The sequence below is a fragment of the Pavona decussata genome, unplaced genomic scaffold (assembly GCF_977016875.1).
Source record: "Pavona decussata unplaced genomic scaffold, jaPavDecu1.1 SCAFFOLD_16, whole genome shotgun sequence".
In the NCBI taxonomy this organism is placed as follows: domain Eukaryota; kingdom Metazoa; phylum Cnidaria; class Anthozoa; order Scleractinia; family Agariciidae; genus Pavona; species Pavona decussata.
Window position 1 is genome coordinate 3,459,616 of NW_028145439.1, and position 14,311 is coordinate 3,473,926.

General features: G+C 40.2%; 1 protein-coding gene and 1 pseudogene across 2 annotated transcripts in view; both read right to left on the reverse strand.

The window, feature by feature from the left end:
- The window catches only part of LOC146487389 (uncharacterized), a 29,152-nt pseudogene extending 24,688 nt beyond the window's left edge, over positions 1-4,464 (reverse strand). Inside the window, exon 1 of the transcript XR_014857049.1 lies at positions 4,458-4,464. The product of XR_014857049.1 is annotated as an uncharacterized LOC146487389 (transcript). The remainder of the gene's footprint in view (positions 1-4,457) is intronic.
- Positions 4,465-6,016: 1,552 nt separating this feature from the next.
- LOC146487393 (uncharacterized) lies at positions 6,017-12,541 on the reverse strand. Its single transcript, XM_085088378.1, has 4 exons — positions 11,686-12,541; positions 8,907-9,007; positions 7,930-8,415; positions 6,017-7,636 (listed from the first exon to the last, which is right to left on the reverse strand). Exons 1-4 carry the CDS (start codon positions 12,170-12,172, stop codon positions 7,445-7,447), a joined length of 1,266 nt encoding a protein of 421 aa, XP_084944504.1. The 5' UTR covers positions 12,173-12,541; the 3' UTR covers positions 6,017-7,444.
- Positions 12,542-14,311: the final 1,770 nt, after the last annotated feature.

Genomic DNA, 14,311 nt, shown 5'->3' on the forward strand with positions numbered 1-14,311 from the left:
GCAATACTTTAATGCTGTAGATGGTAATTCTAACCTTTCACGCCGTGGATCAGAAAAACCAAAAGAGCAACCACTCAAATGAAAGGGAGCGATAAGTACTCTCCTTACCTTTCTCATGTTCATTTTTTCAAAAAGAAAAACCGTGAGTTCAAGTTTATTTTTCCTCGTACTCGTCTGAGGTGGGGGTCACAGATTTATGTCACAAGGCGTACCTTGAGCTTGGCTCTTTTCTTGGCACGCACAGGTTTCGTTGTTTCCTCGAGTGAACAGAATCGTAAGAGTCAAACACAGATTGGCGAAGGAGAAAATAATGCCATTGCTACCAAACTGCGCATTATGCAAGCGTTTTCAGGACAGTTTCGGGTCAAACGCGGAAGTTTGGATGGAGAATTAGTGTGTTTTTTGCTCGTGGTCTTTGATCCTTGCCTTTTCAAACTTGTTGTAGACATTTCGTTTACCTCGCTGAGATCTCGTAACTACCAGTTGCTCCTTCTGTCAGTCTACAGTATTAAAAAAAACAGCTCTTCCAGATCGCGAAACCGGTGAGTGACTGTTTTTCTCGTTAGAAGTCTTACAAAAGAACCAATTCTGCTTTAGATCGGTGCGACACTAAGGGATTAAATAAAATTCAAGACTTTGAAGCCTGAAAATGTTCACCAAGAAGATCAGCCTCCTGATCTAAGTTGCCAAACGTTCGGATGCTGTGGTGGGTAGTGTTCGGAAAACGAAGACCCACTCGAAAGCGAAGACCTACTCGAAAACGAAGACCCACTCGAAAGCGAATACCGGCTCGAAAACGAAGACCCACTCGAAAACGAAGAGTCGCTCGAAAACGAAGACCCAGTCGAAAACGAAGACCCACTCGAAAACGAAGACTCGCTTGAAAACGAAGACCCGCCCGAAAACGAAGAACGGCACTCGAAAACGAATAGAAGACCCGCTCGAACAAACAACGGTTGTATAGACCCAAACATTATTTGTGCAAAATAAAACGTCAGAAATTTCTGGGTTTATATTTTTTGAGTAAATTAAGGGTATAAGTATGTATGCGGCTTATCCCATCCCTAAATTGGGCGATTGCTTGCAGTGACTAGCACAACACCGGTGATTTGATTTTTTCCAGCTGTTTTGAGCATTTCCAGCTTTCTGTGGGGAGTTGAAACGAGGACGGCAACGTTAACGAGAACGTCATTTAAAAATATAACTTCTCGTTTATGTAACTCTTTCGCAATCATTAAAATTTGTTTAACTTGGAAAATGCTGGTGAACTCTCCAGGAACTAAATTAGTATATGAACGACGTCAAAGTAAGGAAAAAGAAAGAAGCTTTTGCATCATACGCTCCCGTTCTCGAGAAAACCTAAAATTTGGTCATTTCACGTTGTTTTGCAGAGAACCAAACTACCAAAATATAAAACGCCCGTGCACAGCAATTGTTTTTGCTCATTAAGTCCATTGTTTTGTGGCGTTCTTGTTGCCAGCGCCGTCCTCGTTTCTTAAACTCCCTTATATTATCGGATTATACGACGACGAAACAAAGAAACAATATAAACAATAACGTTTTATTAACTGAAACGATGAAAACAGGTAACGAGTAACAAAAACAAAACATTTTATTTTACTTAATGACCCAGCCGAAAGGGATTAGCTCTACGTAAAATTAGATAAGTCTGAACAGTGAAGAGATGAAGTTGAGCTTACCCTGCACCAAAAGCTTTTTAATTGTTTGTAACCCCTTCAGTGAAGTTCACAGATACAACACTAATGGCTCACGTATGTTGCGCAATCATGTAGATAGTTTTAAGATATCTTCAATAACTACATTTACATGGTGCCGATACAATGACTTGCACAGACTCCATCTGTATCGATAAAAGTTTTTTAATTGGGATCTACACGTCTTTCTTACGCCATATATGCACACAGGTAGTATCTAAAAGACCGAAGGCACACCGACAAATGCCACCGTTTACACTTTGCGACTTTGATGCAAAAATATTTCGGGATCAAAACTTGTACCAGATTTCAGTGTAAACAAACAGTCCCAGACTAGGTGCAGAAAATGTACCCAATCAACCATGTTAGTAGTCTAGCTACCTGCTGCGTAATCATACAAAAATACAGGATTCCATTTGTCGATAATAATCATGTACAACCAGGCCTGTGTTACTAAGCTGGCCACGTTTCATGGACAAAAACGTTATATTTAGCATTTTACACCAAGAAATGTATCTAATTGCGCTAATATACAAACGGTGGCGCCTCAGTAAAAGATCGCAAGTCATGTTAACTGACCCACAGAATATCACATTAAGAATATAAAGAGTTCACACCAAAAGTAAATTGGTACTGATGGAATAACTTTACGCAAATAAGAAAGTTAATATTGTGGCGGAAACGAAAGTAAACATGTCTAGTGTCACGTTGAAATCAAACGCGATGCAACTCGATGGCCAAATTGCAAAACTGGAAATCACAACAATGTCATTTTTTGTAAACTTTCTTCGCACCTCACTTAAGTGGTTATTACTCAACGCTTACTAAACACCAACACTCGTAAAAAAGGAACATCTGTTTTTTGCTTGTCTTGCGCTCATGAAAAAACTGTTGTAACTAGATCGTCAAAGAAAACATATTATTTAAATAAACTTCGTGTGACTCAAGAAGTGAGACTTTGACCGTGCTTGAGATTTCTATGTACTCTTTGGTGAAATACGGAAATCTCGCCATGATGCACTTGATGTTTGCATGGTAATAGCGGCTTGCTTCCTTGTTCGTTGCTTGCTTCTTTTTCCAATCCCCATCTACGGGAAATTAATATCTTTCCTTGTGCTCGAGCACCAAATCGAGGGTCCAACATAGGCTTTTTCAATCACGCATCCCGCCGCAATTATTCATTCCATCCCGCCAGCATGAAAATTTTCATCCCGATCCCGCCTTTCCAAACCCACGTTGCTCTAGCTAACCGCTAAATTTCAACTGATAGACAATTTATAGCTTTTACAGTATTGATAATGTTCTCTCATTATGGAGAAAGGCAAAGACTTACTGCATATTTCGATCACAAAACGGGTTGTTCCTGGGTTACTAATTAATTTTAATGTTGAAAAGATACACACTTACGTCAATTCACTTGACTGGCATGTTGAGGAGGTTCTGGAGAATCCTAGCTTTGTTGTTAGCCTCTTAAGTCGCCCATGTTTGCATTTTAAAAATGTTTTCCTTTGGTAATCAATTGTTGGGGCGAGTCGATGTTGTGGTTGGCGCGTTCACTTGGAATTCAGATCTGAAGGTAGATGATTCGAGGTCCAGTCCCTGCAATCGTGCTGTTTCTTTAGACAAAAAACATTACCCCACTTTTATCACGAAACCCGCGTGTCTCTACTGAAACGAATCTATGAATCTATCTATCTATGAATAGCTTTTGCAATACTGTATTTGTTATAGTCATGCAAATAAAGCTTGTTGTTGTTGTTGTTGAAACGGGACCCGAAGCTCTGCGTGACGTCGCACTAGTTTGCTGGCGAGATTGACGGGAGATAAAATGATAACTGCTAATGTGGGATAAATTGGCCACAAAGTGACGCTTTTATTTCACCCGACATCAAGAAAATCGACATAATAAACATCACGCAATCTCTTAAGCAAAGGTGGGGTTAAATATCGGCAAAGAGCCAAGTCATATCAAAAGGCAACAAAGGCCTAAAAAGAAAGGCCGGAGCATGGGGAGGGGGCGGGAAAAATAATTCTTCTACAGTACCGGAAATCTGTGTTCGGATGTTAACACGATGGGAATGAAGGCGAGAAGGACCACGAGATAAATTGATCTTGCCTATAACTTCGGTGTTATTAGATATGACCCCATTTCATTGGCTGAAGTTCTATGATTGACAACGCTCCCTGCCCCATGCAACGGCACACCTAAATACTTAACTATCACGGGCCTCGAGATAAAATCACATTATGCTTATGTCATAATGTTGGCCTTTGTCTTTCTCGACCCAGGAGTATAAATGGGTGGTTCTGGCTTGACTTTAAAAAACAAATCGACTGTTAAACCGAACAGAGCGTCCAAATCGAGATGTTGCATCCTACAATTAAATTTACGGCCGAAATTTCAGAGAACGAGACAAGCTTTCTCTACACAATTATTTTTAAAGGAGAACGTTTCAGAAATGAATCGATCCTTGACAATCCACATTATACCTCGAACAAACCCCTGGGTGTGAAAAGAGGTTTTATCAAAGGCGAAGCACTCAGACTACTGAGAACAAACTCTTCTGAAACAACGTTTGAAGAAAGTATCTCTAATTTTAAATCGCGCCTCATAACGCGCGGATACCCCCACAAGATGATACAGACAACGTTATCAGAGGTCAACTTCACCGAAAGACAGTCGGCTCTACAACAAAAGAAAAAAAACTTGTAAACAAATCTTGCCCTTTTGTTACAACATACCATCCATCGGTGCGTAACCTTAAAAATATATTGATGCAAAACTGGAACTTAAGACAAAATCAGCCTTTGCTGAAAAGTATTTTAAAAAATCCGCCAATTACATCCTACAAGAGAGGACAATCTCTTAAGGACATGCTCGTTAGGGCAAAAATATAAGGCAGCGTTCATAAAAATGACACAACATAACGCAGTGAGTCATGCAGGCCTGTCATTTCTATTATTATCACCGAAAATTGCCTCCACTTTTCTGCCCTTTTCATAATAGATTGCAATGCAGTTTATAATGTCAGAGTCAGAGGTTAGCAATGTTGTCGATGTAAACGGTGTCGCCATCATGCTTTGACGACCTTGGTCGGGGCCGGCTATTACTATTAACTCGTGTCACGTGTTAGCCCGAGCAAGCAAACTATGTAAGATTAGGAAAATCCTCAAAATCATGTGACCAGAATCGGTCTATTTTACGTCTTTTGACGTGCGGTTTCTTCCAGGCCATTTATGAAGCAAATAAATACTTTTCAATGTCTCTCTGAGGTCGTGTGACTCGTAACTTGAGCTAACTTGGTCTAACTTATGATCTCGCATATACCCAGCCTATCCCGTATCCCGCCTACGAAACAAAGCATATCCCGGTCTTGCCGTTCTGTTTTCATCCCGCATCCCGCCTTTAAAATTTCTCGTATCCCACATCCCGCCTCGATTTTTAGCCTCATCCCGCATCCCGCCAAACCTATGTTGGACCCTCCAAATCGTATGACACTATCCGCTGCCTGTGGCAAAAGTTGTTGCCGCATCCCTTGCAAATCTTTGCTTCAAGGGGCAAAATACGCACAATAAAGGGTTTGTCGTTGTGATGTATCTCCGTGTACGTACGATTTTCCGACAGGCTGTTCGTCGACTTGATTTCGTTGTTGTTGGTCGATCCTGTCGCTCCAATTGAAGACTGAGAGAGGCGGTAGTGGAACTTGTTGGTTGATCCCTTCTTGCCTGCAACAGCTATATTGACGTACGCTTCAGCTAGTGGCGTGCGGGAGGCTCCTCTTCGAGCTGCGCCCTTGCAAATAAATTAAAGGTGCTCGTACAGTAAGCCATTCTTCTCAGCCAGGGCAACAGAGTGTCTGCAGACGCTATCGGATTTAAAGCTCGGGCATGTACAGGACACGTGGTGGACATTTACAGTGCAGTTAATTAACTGTTTGAAATAACTCTTCGCCAGCTTTGTCAAGGGCATTTTTGTACAGTTTAAAAACGCTCTCCAGACTGTATTTTTATTAGTATAGTGGGCATGAATACTTAACCAATACTGAATCAGGTATAGCTCTGCTCTATGAATAAACACGTACTTTTAGTGAAACATCATCAGTAGGAATTATCATTGTCATCTAAAACACGATAAAAGAGATCCTCTGAAACTGCTGAGAAGTTAATGAACACGTATAAAGAGGAGCTTTGAAGTGAACCCTTACGGGTTTCCAGACAAAAATCTGCTGTGTAGCCAATATCTTTGTGAAAGAGTGGATAATCTTTTATGGAGAATATAAAGGTTCAAGAATTCTTCCAGATTAAGACAACTGTATTTGTATTTTATTGATCTGCTATGTACAGGTACACAGGTTTGAATTTCACTCAAATTTTCACTGTTAAATTATAAATCACTACCTCACTTCCATATGTTTAATGTCCTTAATGTATCGCTATACACTCTTTTTTTTTATAAGAACGTCTAATTTTGGGGCTGAGGCTGAACGAATTTTTTTTTGGCAATTTGAGCCTGAACAAATTCTTAAATTGGTCTTATTTGGTCACAATAAAAATGTTCTTAACTGACTCTCAGCCTGGGTCATGTTCTTAGTATGTTCTTAAATTTTAGTTAATCTCAGCCTCAACGTTCTACTAAAAAAAGATTCTTGTATATAAAAAAAAGAGTGTACCTACTTAGGTCTTTGGTCTGGTTTCCTTGTTATTACGTATATCAAGTTCCGCTACATTCCACTTGGTTTTAAATTTCAATCGCGCTTCAAACGGTAAAAAGGCTAAGCGCATGTGCGCACGCGTTATATTTTAAAGTTAATCTGCAGTTAAGCTTTATTTATTCATGGTTGGAGTGCAAGTTTTCATAATATTTAATTGGGGTGAGGGGGAAAGGAAAATTTTCGTGAAGGTTTATAAACAGCCTACAAGTTTGAAAGCGAGCGGACTTCCCAGGACATTTTATGAAAGAACTTAAGGCCTGTTACCAAAGCATTGTTGAGTAAGAACACCCGAGAAGTGGGTGAAGCACTCGACACACGCCCACGGCTCGTGGTTATGTAATCATTTTGCTTGTTTTCTTACAAATTCTCGCGTGCTTTTGTAAATGTCTACAACGCACTAGAGGCGACTTTTTTATTATTCTTTTCTTTTATAATTCAATTTGAACCAACAATGCTAAAAAAAGGGAAGGAAATCCGGCACTCTAACCACACGGCCGCGCTGCCCTTAACAAAGACATGCGATAGAATTGCTTCATGATTCAATTATTTCGTTGCCAGTGGTATTTGGAGAAGACATGGTGATATAAGAAACCAATCACTTGCACTAAGCAGTAGGAAAAACTGAATGGAATTAATATCATTAAAAATGTTACTATTCAACATATTGTAACACTGTCCAAAGGTGGTCATGGTGCACTGAACACTCGTCGTCCATTGGATAACGAGATATCCTGCGATGTCAGAGGTAGTTTCGTGTGTCAGCGAGAAAAATGGCGCCGAATAAAAACATTGTCTCTAGCTTTTGTGCAATAAAACTTTAATTGTTATCAGTGTGTTGAATAATAAAACAGTCATCCTTCTCAATCTTGCGGAATATCCCCTAAATAATTAATTTAGCCAACTCGGCCAGGCGATTTTCCGCGCGATTTCGCAGTATAAATGTTAAATGCTGGTTATCTTTGATCCTGTTTAGTGCAGTTCAGGCTATTTTACTTTTAATTTGATGAGTCGTATATCTCAACTTATAAGTGGACAAATCCAGTAGTGTATCACACACACCATTTTATTAGCTCCGGTAAAATGTTTTGATTCTCCTCTGCAGTGACAACTGTACACAATGACGTTTGTACTTGGTTCAACAACCGCGTCCCTAAAAACGTATTCTTGGGCTTCTTCTGTTGAGCACGTGGCGGCAACAATTTTCCAGCCCTGAAAAAAGATACATCATCATGAGAAGTCAGAAAGACATTTACTTCTACTGCCGGAAGGCAACGAGAACGTCACAAAACAATAAGATTTAACGAGAAAAACAAAGGCCCTGCACGTGCGTTATAAAGTTTGGCCGAGACACACTACACATCATCATTCTACTGGGAGACGGCACATGCAATATCTTCTGCGGAGGAAAGACAGTGACGTGTGACACCGGTCGTTGCAAGCAATGTTGTGCAGTGTTTCCCTGATTTAATGAACACTGAGAAAAGCATTGCAGACTACTGTACCTTATGCTCATCTTCCCGAAGCAAAACCACAGAATCTGCTGCGTCTCCTGCGGTTTGTGCAATTTCCTTTTTGTTCTTGTACTGACAGAGAGTCATATTCCCGGCTCCAGGCCTACCCGGCGGGCCGGGAGGGCCTGGTCCCCCTGATCCACCTCCGCTTGACAGTGACCCATTATATCCAGGTGGTCCTCTCGGCCCCTCAGGGCCAGGGGGTCCTGGTGGGCCCTGAGAGCCATTAAAGCCCAATGGTCCTATGCTCCCTTGAAGTCCTTGTGATCCTTGTGCTCCGGGAGGTCCCATTGGTCCTTGTGTTCCATTTAAACCTCTGAGTCCTTGAGGTCCTTGAGGCCCTGATGGCCCTTGTGCCCCTTGTGGTCCTTGAGGGCCTTGAGGTCCCTGAATTCCTTGTAGGCCGCGAGCACCGGGTTCACCTCTCAAACCGTCCTTGCCTGGGGGCCCAGGAAGTCCTGTTTTGTTGTTAGTGACCTTATAGAGAAGCAGACATATGCATGTTTAAGAACATCTAGTTTGTTTTGTAAAAGACACGATTTCAATACGGTGTTTTTGAAGTTAAATGACATAAAACGACATACATATCCTTCTACACCATAGCCTTGTTTTCTTTAGATTAAATAAATACTGAAATAAAGCTAAAGAATACGCATTTAAACGCTTCCGGCAAAAGTCTTACATGAACGGCCCGTTTACTGGACTAACAAGCAATATTCCTGCACCCCCCCCTCCCCCCCCGGGATTAGGTGCTGCTTGCAAACTTACCAACGATAAATAACAACAAGAAGCGTTCATAAAACGATCTGAGAATCGTCTTTTCTTTCAGTTGCTTAAACACTTTCCCTCCCCAAAACGTTGCTTTTCTTCTAAGCCGGAGTTATGTTAGTTAGTGCTCGAGAATAACACTTGCACCCAGACCAGTTAGGTAGTTACTTTCTAAAAAAAATATCATCTTAAATCGTTACCTTGGAAACAGTTTCTTTGACCTTGTTAACGTCGCTTCTGATTTCGCCCACATTTTTAATTATGTCCGGGATCTTTTCACAAGAAATATTTTTCTCAGGAGCTGAAAAGAAACAAAGTTATTAGAAAAGAAATCTTTAGCACCTATTCAGCAAAAATTGCGTTCCTTTGTGTAACGAGATGAAATACAATAATTGTTGAACGATACAGACAAAATCCGGTTGTGAGAAACTTGAAAGTGTTGCCGCGGAAAGAGAAAATACGTCATAACTTATATGCCCTGCTTATATGAAATATTATTTTCGCCGCTAATCATTTTTTGTCTTAAAACCAAGGTAAGGAAAAGATTTTATCTTCTTAACAAAGCATTTGATTTGTTTTTCATCTTGTCGAAGCACTAGCGATAAATCTGCTATTTAGAAAACTTCCGAAAGCTACGCCTTAAATGTCCTATAACAGAGCGCAGACTTTTTGAGAGACGCCATATTGTGTCATAACTAGTCGTTGAGTTCCTTGTTCCTCCTCTGAAAGTCAACATGCACACCGCTCGCATTAATTAAGTAGAATGTCAAACATTTAGACAAGCTAGCGCCCGGTAATAAGCTATACAAATAGCTTAATAAACAAAAATGTTAGTGGATTCAGTGATTAGAAGCCTTAAGTTTTGAGATTACAGCAATGACAACAGAAAATAGTTTACCATGCATTAGCATCTTAACAAGTCAGTTTTCAAATTTGTGTATTTCCTGCGCATCCACAGATCTCGTTTACACCGAGATTGAAAATGGCACCACCTTGTAAACCATCATACACAGAACCTCGGAAAAATATTGCTTGCAGGATTCATCCGCATTTTCAAAAGGTAGAGGGACCTCTAAAGATTTTATTTATAGATTTTCAAGCATTAGAGATACATCACACCGGAATCAGGGCCAACTTGACTCAGGAAGCTGGGGCTTTGTTATTCGTAAAAGTAATCATTACTTGTACACACACGCCTACAAAGCTTGGGAGTTCTGCTTTGTTTGTTTGCATAACTCACAGAGACAAGCAATTAAACGAGTAAGAGGCAAGCTCTTTTTGCTTTTTCTTGGGTGAAGAGGTTTGTGCTTAGTCATGAAATTAAACTCTAGATAGTGCTGGTTAATGGTCATAACTTAGCAAGAATGCAAGGATCACATCAACACCAACCATTAGCAATTAAAACTAAAAATTCCTTCCCCTGGAATTAATTTTCATTGCTACGTTTGGAGTTTGTAATAAGTTGATTGCCGCCGAATAGACGTATTCCTTTATAGTCTCTTTACACGCCATACGAACCTATATTTTTTATGACGTTTCTCTCGGCTTAGCAGTCTTATGGAACACCCATACGAGAAAGCTTAATTTAGGTGTCTCAATGGTGATCTGGAAGTAGAGTTTATCACTATAAATTCTGACCCCTCGGGATCAAGTTTTATACAAGTGTCCGCGTCCGTTACGCGAACGAACAGCTCTGTAAAAAGCCTCTGTTCGACAGTAATCTTGACTCACTGTAGTGATGCTTACAGAGCGTAGTCAATATTTTGGCCTGAGATAATGAATTCCGTTAGCAACATACGTACGCTACATAATATTGGGTTTCGGCTTTTGCGTATTAATAATAAATCCAGTAATAATTGCTCCCGGATGCAAAACGCATTAAGTACAATAGGACTACGGGTTAATGCGGATAAATATTTTCTCAACGTAAAAACAAATGTGACCCTGGAGCAATTCCGTTTCACAGGAAACTAACAATAATAATCATAACTCAAAAGGAATCGTTCTGCCGCAATACTGTATGGAGTGGACAGCCACGGGGGGGTTCAGTTAAGCGCTTACAAAATTGATATTACACTTGAAAGTCTTTTGACGACTGACGGAGCCAAAGTATTGACTTTTCGGCGGAAGGCAAGTTATGCCTTTTCCGGACGTGCTGTGAAAATCATTTACCCTCCATTCTCTAAGTGGGTCTGGAATTGCGTGCATGCCTGTCTGTATTTGTACAACAAACAGCATTGTGTTTGCTGATCATCTTTCCGTGATCACGTAACCTCCATTGCGCTAAAAACATTAAAATCAATAAAAAAGCCAGGAGATAATAATCGTCCTCCTCACATAGAACACAACTTTTAAAAAACTTTTTTCATGTAATGCTTTTACCAACGAGTTGCGGAAGATGGAATGAGGTCTTCAACTTTTTTATTAATAACGCAGTTTTTTTTTTTTTTTGAAACATCGTTTATTGTACAGTACTACGACAGCTCGAAAGTGGACATGAATTAAATACCAGAGTGTAACCACGGAAATGAAAGTTATTGAGAAGTCCTAATTTCTTTAGTGCTGGCTCTTATCCCGGACGAGATGGAAAAAGTCTCTAGTTTAATTCCGGTATTCCTGCTGACTAGTACTTACCGTGTTGCTCTTTATTAGGATAAACCAATTGATTTTAAGTTTTAGGTCTGTGGCAAAATTCTCTATGTGTGACCATTCAAAAGAAAGCATAGTACTAAGCAATACTTTGAAGGTGGAACTGTTTAAATAATGCTGTAGATGGTGATTCTAACTTTCCGCGCCGTGGATCCAAAAAACCGAAAGAGCAACCACTCAAATGAAAGGGAGCGATAAGTACTCTCCTTACCTTTCTCCTGCTCATTTTTTTTAAAGTGGAAATTAGAAAGAAAAACCGTGAGTTCAAGTCAGTTACTTTTTCTCGTACTCGTCTGAGGTGGGAGTCACAGTTTATGTCACAACGCTTACCTTGAGCTTGGCTCTTTTCTTGGCACGCGCAGGCTCCGTTGTTTCCTCGAGTGAACAGAATCGTAAGAGTCAAACATAGATTGACGAGTGAGAAAAGAAACGCCATTGCTACCAAACTGCGCATCATGCAAGCGTTTTCAGGACAGTTTCGGCGCAAACGCGGAAGTTTGGACGGAGAATTTCCATCCTGGTGTCCATTTTCTGCGTGTGGCCAAGGTTGTGTTATTATTTCATCCATTTCTAATGAGCTCTCTCGCCCGTTAAATCCGTCCAGGGTCCCCTTTTCCGGCCTTGTCAAGGGGGGCACATGTTCACTCTTTTCTGGTATCAGTCCAACGCTATTGGTGGCGATCTTAGTTGCCGATCTAATGCCAATTTCAGGCGGTGGGCAGACAGTGATTTTCCTGACCTTCCCTGACTTTGTTTTGATAGTGTGTTCTTTGCTCGTGGTCTTCGATCCCTGCCTTTTCAAACTTGGTAAAGACATTTTGTTTACCTCGCTGAGATCTCGTAACTACCAGTTGCTCCTTCAGTCAGTCCACAGTATTAAAAAAAAAACTTCTTCCAGATTGCGAAGCCGCTGAGTGACTGTTTTTCTCTTTAGAAGTCTTACAAAAGAACCAATTCTGCTTTAGATGTGCGACATTAATGGATTAAATAAAATTTAAGACTTTGAAGCCTAAAAATGTTCACGAAGAAGATAAGCCTCGTGATCTAGGTTGCCAAACCCCTTGAGATGCTGTCCTTTGCCAAGGAGTAGGTTCTTCTAATTATTCCTTCTCCCTGCTTTTGACAAAAACTTGAAGTCTGTAAATAAACTCTGATCTATAAATTCCATCGCTCACACGCAACCACTGGACATTAAAACTTGTTTGATTATTTGATTGCAATGTTCACGTCAGTTTATCTGAGGTATTGACAGATACTTATTCACTGTGCGATATTTATAGGCTCATTTACCAGCAGGTCACGACTATCAGGGAACAATACACGATACATGATCATGTAATTGTGTTTTGCGAGGGCGAGTTGTTTCATCGTGAGTTTTAACAGGATTTTCCGGTTTTACTCGAATCACAACAGCTAGCTTTCCAATGCCTAAATACACAGATATCTCTCTATCAATTGAAAATTACTTAACTTTGCGGGAGCCGGACAAAAACAACAGTGAGTCAATATGCTATTTCAGTGCCTAATTCAGTAATGAGAATGCCTGATTAGGTACATTTTTTCTTTGTTTCATAGCTGCGCTCAGTTCTGCTTTGACCTTCTAATCCTAAGCGCGATAACAACAGGAACCTTTTGTTATTAAAGTAAACCGTGCGCGTCTCAAAGACAAAAGACTTTGCCTTTAATCACGCGGTAAGCACTTTTAGCTACTCGCCAAGTACAACTTTCGCCGTTAATCAGGAAAGGTTGGTCATGGAGGTCATAGGCAAAGGAAAGCGAAGCAGTATTTACGTAGAAACACACCGCGAGCCTTGAGCCATGAAAGATGGCAGTTCTTGACTTACTTTTAAGTGAGCGGTTAAAACTTTAAATCATGACTTTTTCCGTATGCCTGTACATTTAAGTCTTCTTTCTCAGTTCCATGAGGATCAGCGGGCAATTTTGTTATCTTCGCACAATTGTTTTAAGCTGAGTTACGCCCCCTTAATGAAAGCATAACATGATAACCTCCATAGTAAATAAGACGCGTTTGGAGAAATTGAAAGTAAAGGTAAGCTCAAAACTACGACACAACCAATGGACGTGAAAGTGAACTAAAAAACTGAGACAGTCCGTGTACTCCAAGTTACCCTTCATGTTTTGACGGGAAAGAAGGAGTTATTTCAATTCACACATTAAACCCTAATATCAAAAAACAAATTCTCCTATCTTGTCCCCATACCTTTCTTATAAACGTTTTGGGGAGAAGTTATTAAAATATCAAGACAATTCACTTTGGGTGATCATATCCTTAATTCTTATCACCTCAGGGGTTGAATAAACGTTGATATTACAAGAAGAAATTCGATTCTGATCACTGTTAGGGCTTAAAGGGTTAACTATAAGGAAAAAAGGCTCAGAACTTTATCAACATAAATGTAAGGGGGGCAAAAATTTGGCTGTTGAATGAGAGGTTGTTATTTTTGGGGGGGTGGGGTGATGAATTTGAGTTAATACTTTATTATCAAGTGTGAAAATGTTTAAAAACTTCTTAACTCAACTAATCCAGGTTCGACTCCTTAAAACAAAGGTAACCAGAAACTGCTGGGAACGCGTCCAAGCTGGCTTCCTGTGAAATTGAAAATGACCCCGTTTAAGCTCTCAGGAACACGTTGAGATTGAAATCTTATCCGGTAAGGCTTTCTTGCTTACCAGGTTTTCCTACCAAAATGTTACCATTGCGAATATTTTAATAGTTCAAACAACGATAATAAGCCAGAGCCTAAAAAAAACTCAAAGTGCGCGCCCTCTCCAAACGAGCTAAATCCAAATGTTGCACACTTTTACTCATGACTACGTGCATGAATTTATACAAGTTAAGTGGTTTCTTTTTGTTAAGAGCTGAATAGCTGACACTAATTCTAAAGTGACATTATTCATGGATAAACCCGGCCCATAAAAGTGCAAGAAACATTGA

Coding starts and splice junctions, on each gene's coding strand:
- LOC146487393 (XM_085088378.1), bottom strand. CDS start 12,172: ATGTCTTTACCAAGTTTGAAAAGGCAGGGATCGAAGACCACGAGCAAA. Junction 9,008..11,685: donor AGAAAAGAGCCAAGCTCAAG/GTAAGCGTTGTG, acceptor GTTTCTTTTCAG/CTCCTGAGAAAAATATTTCT. Junction 8,416..8,906: donor TCAAAGAAACTGTTTCCAAG/GTAACGATTTAA, acceptor CTTCTCTATAAG/GTCACTAACAACAAAACAGG.